A 3916-nucleotide genomic window follows, 5' to 3' on the forward strand; every position below is an offset into this window, starting at 1 on the left:
CAGGGACCCCCTGTCCCCCCCCTGTCACCCTGTGTCACCCCCGTGTCACCTTTGTGACACCCCTGTCACCCCCTGTCACCCTGTGTCACCCCCCGTGTCACCCTGTCCCCATTCCCGATGTCCTCCCTCTGCCATCCCTGTCCCTCTCCCGCTGTCCCCCTGTCCCCATTCCCAGGGATCCCCCTGTGTCCCTGTCCCTGTCCTGGTGTCCCCCTGTCCCCTCAGTGTCCCCTCAGTGTCCCCCTGTCCCCTCAGTGTCCCCTCAGTGTCCCCTCAGTGTCCCCTCAATGTCCCCTCAGTGTCCCCTCAGTGTCCCCTGTCCCCACAGATCTCCTGGTTGGCGCCTTCGGGGCGGACGCGGCCGTGGTTTACAGGTGAGCGTCACCCGTGTCCCCCGTGTCACCTGTCCCCCGTGTCACCTGTCCCCCGTGTCACCTGTGTGACCCGTCAGCGGTGTCACCTGTCACCCGCGTCGCCTTCGGGGCGGACGCGGCCGTGGTTTACAGGTGAGCGTCACCCGTGTCCCCCGTGTCACCTGTCCCCCGCGTGGCCCGCGTGGCCCGTCAGCGGTGTCACCTGTCACCCGCGTCAGCGGTGTCCCCGGTGCCGGGGGTGGCAGGTCCCTGACGCGCTGTCCCCAGGGGCCGCCCCATCGTCCACGCCAGCGCCAGCCTGGCCATCGTCCCCTCCATGTTCAACCCCGAGGAGCGCGGCTGCGCCCTGGCCAGCGGCCACCACGCGTCCTGGTGGGTGACACCGGGACACCGGGACAGCAGGGGGACAGCGGGACAGCGGGGACAGTGAAGGGACAGTGAGGGGACACCGGGGACACCAGGGGAACAGGGGGGACAGTGAGGGGACAGTGAGGGGACAGCGGGGACAGTGAGGGGACACCGGGACAGCGGGACACGGGGACATCGGGACACCGGGACACGGGGACAGTGAGGGGACACCGGGGACAGCGGGGACAGTAAGGGGACAGCGGGGACAGTGAGGGGACACCGGGACAGCGGGACACGGGGACATCGGGACACCGGGACACGGGGACAGTGAGGGGACACCGGGGACAGCGGGGACAGTAAGGGGACAGCGGGGACAGTGAGGGGACAGAGGGGACAGTGAGGGGACACCAGGACACCGGGGACAGCGGGGACAGTGAGGGGACACCGGGACACCGGGGACAGCAGGGACAGCGGGGACATTTGGGACAGTGGGGGGACAGGGCAGGGACCCTGGGGAGAGTGGAGAGGGGATTGGGGACACTGGGAGGGGACACTGGGGACATGGGGACACCGGGGGCTCCCGGGGACACGGGGACAATGCGCTGGGGACACCGCGGGGTCCTTGGGTGTCCCTGCTGGGGGGACAGGGTTGGGGGCAGCCAGGGGTGGCCAGGGGGACACTGAGGGGACACAGAGGGGACGCACGGTGCCACCCCTGTGTCCCCCCCCAGCATCAATGTCACCTTCTGCCTCAACGCCTCCGGACGTCACCTGCCCGGGCCCATCGGTGAGGGGACAGCGACACGGGGGGGGGACAGGGGACAGTGAGGGGACAGGGGACACGGGGAGGGGACAGGGACACAGGGGGACGGGACAGTGAGGGGACAGGGGACAGTCAGGGGACAGGGGACACGGGGAGGGGACAGGGGACACGGGAGGAACAACGGGGACATCGCGGGGACCAATGGAGGGGACAAATGGGGACGCGCAGCTCGGGGACACCGCGGTGGTCGTGTCCCTGTGTCCCCGCGGTGTCCCCGCGGTGTCCCTGACGTGTCCCGCGGTGTCCCCGCGGTGTCCCCGCGGTGTCCCCTGCCCAGGGCTGGCGCTGGAGCTGAGCGCGGACGGGGCCAAGGCGGGGGGGGCGCGGCGCGCGCTGTTCCTGGGGGGGGGCGCGGGGGGGGCGCCCCCCTCCCCCACCCGGAACCTGACCCTGGAGGTCCCCAACGGGGGGACCCCGCGCTGCCACACGCTGCCCGTCATCCTCAGGGTAAGGGGCGCCCGCCGCCCAAAACTGCCCCAAAACTGCCCCGGAACTGCCCCAAAACTGCCTGAAACTGCCCCAAAATACCCCAAAACTGTCCAAAGTACCCCCAAACTGTCCAAAGTACCCCAAAACCGCACAAAACACCCCAGAACCGCCCCAAAATACCCTGAAACTGCCCCAAAACTGCCCAAAACATCCCAAACTGCCCAAAACACCCCGGAACTGCCCCAAAATACCCCAAAACTGTCCAAAGTACCCCCAAACTGTCCAAAGTACCCCAAAACCGCACAAAACACCCCAGAACCGCCCCAAAATACCCTGAAACTGCCCCAAAATACCCCAAAACCGCCCCAGAACTGCCCAAAACACTCGAAACTGCCCCAAAATACCCCGAAACTGCCCCAAAACCGCTCTAAAATACCTCGAAACTGCCCCAGGACCCCGAAACTGCCCCAAACCCACCCCAAAACACCCCAAAACTGCCCCGGGACCCCTCATGTCAGCCCCGTGTCACTCAGGGCAGCCCCCGTGTCACCTCTGGGTCCCCTGTGTCACCTCCCTGTCACCCCTGGGCCCTCCCCCCCGGTGTCCCTGGGCCAGCGCTGTCCCTGTCCCCTCTCCCCCGGTGTCCCCATGTCCCCTCGGTGTCCCCATGTCCCCGGTGTCCCCATGTCCCCCCGGTGTCCCCATGTCCCCCCGGTGTCCCCGTGTCCCCAGAACGAGTCCGAGTTCCGGGACAAGCTGTCGCCCATCGCGCTGTCCCTGAGCCTGGCCCTGGACCCGGCCGTGTCCCCTCCCCCGCCGGGGCTGTCCCCGCTGCTGTCCCCGGCCACGCGCACGCGCCTGGAGGCCAAGGTACCGCTGCCACCCTGTCACCTGTCACCTGTGTGTCACCTGTGTCACCCTGTGTCACCTCTGTGCTGTCCTGTGTCACCTTGTGTCACCCACCCCATGTCATCCAGCGTCCTGGTGTCCCCTGTGTCCCCATCACCCTGATGTCCCCAATGTCCCCCCAATGTCTCACACGTCCCCATGTCCCCACTGCTGTCCCTGCTGATGTCCCCTCTGATGTCCCCGTGTCCCCCGTGCTGTCCCCATGTCCCTGCGCTGTCCCCTGTCCCTGATGTCCCCTCTGATGTCCCCGCGCTGTCCCCTGTGCCTGATGTCCTGTGCTGTCCCTGTGTCCCCGTGCTGTCCCCATGTCCCTGCGCTGTCCCCGTGTCCCCGTGCTGTCCCCGTGTCCCCGTGCTGTCCCCATGTCCCCTCTGATGTCCCCATGTCCCTGTGCTGTCCCCGTGTCCCTGTGCTGTCCCCATGTCCCCTCTGATGTCCCCGTGCTGTCCCAGGCCCACATCCAGCTGGACTGCGAGGACAATGTCTGTGTGCCCGACCTGCAGCTCGAGGCCAGCGCGTAAGGGGACACGGGGACACGGGGGGACATGGGGACACTGGGGACACGGGGACACTGGGGGACACCAGGGACAGGAGGGGACACTGGGGACACCGGGGACAGGAGGAGACACGGGAACACACAAAGGCACTGGGGGCACCGGGGAGGGGTGGCTGTGCCCAGGGTGTCCCTGTGGATGTCCCCATGTCCCCAGTGTCCCCAATGTCCCCAGGGACCGGCGGGCGGTGTTCCTGGGGGGGTTTGGGTGTGTCCCTGTCCCTGTCCCCAATGTCCCCAATGTCCCCAATGTCCCCAATGTCCCCGTGTCCCCAGGGACCGGCGGGCGGTGTTCCTGGGGGACAGGAACAGCCTCAACGTGACGTTCCAGGCGCGGAACGTGGGCGAGGGGGGGGCGTACGAGGCCGAGCTGCACGTGCGGCCCCCCCCGGGCGCGCTCTACTCGGGGGTGCTGCGCCCCCACGGGGTGAGGGGGGCACCCTGGAATTGGGGAGGGGGCTGGGGGGGCACCCTGGAATT

General features: G+C 68.1%; 1 protein-coding gene across 1 annotated transcript in view; it reads left to right on the forward strand.

The window, feature by feature from the left end:
• The window catches only part of LOC120504832 (integrin alpha-5-like), a gene marked incomplete at its 3' end in the record, with an annotated part of 11007 nt that overhangs the window by 6183 nt on the left and 908 nt on the right, over positions 1-3916 (forward strand). Inside the window, 7 exon segments of the mRNA XM_039714698.1 lie at positions 262-374; positions 642-746; positions 1454-1509; positions 1823-1992; positions 2707-2844; positions 3336-3400; positions 3713-3863. Of these exon segments, the coding sequence (XP_039570632.1) occupies positions 262-374; positions 642-746; positions 1454-1509; positions 1823-1992; positions 2707-2844; positions 3336-3400; positions 3713-3863 (798 nt within the window).

The sequence above is a fragment of the Passer montanus genome, unplaced genomic scaffold (genome assembly GCF_014805655.1).
Source record: "Passer montanus isolate IOZ18808 unplaced genomic scaffold, ASM1480565v1 scaffold303, whole genome shotgun sequence".
Lineage (NCBI taxonomy): Eukaryota > Metazoa > Chordata > Aves > Passeriformes > Passeridae > Passer > Passer montanus.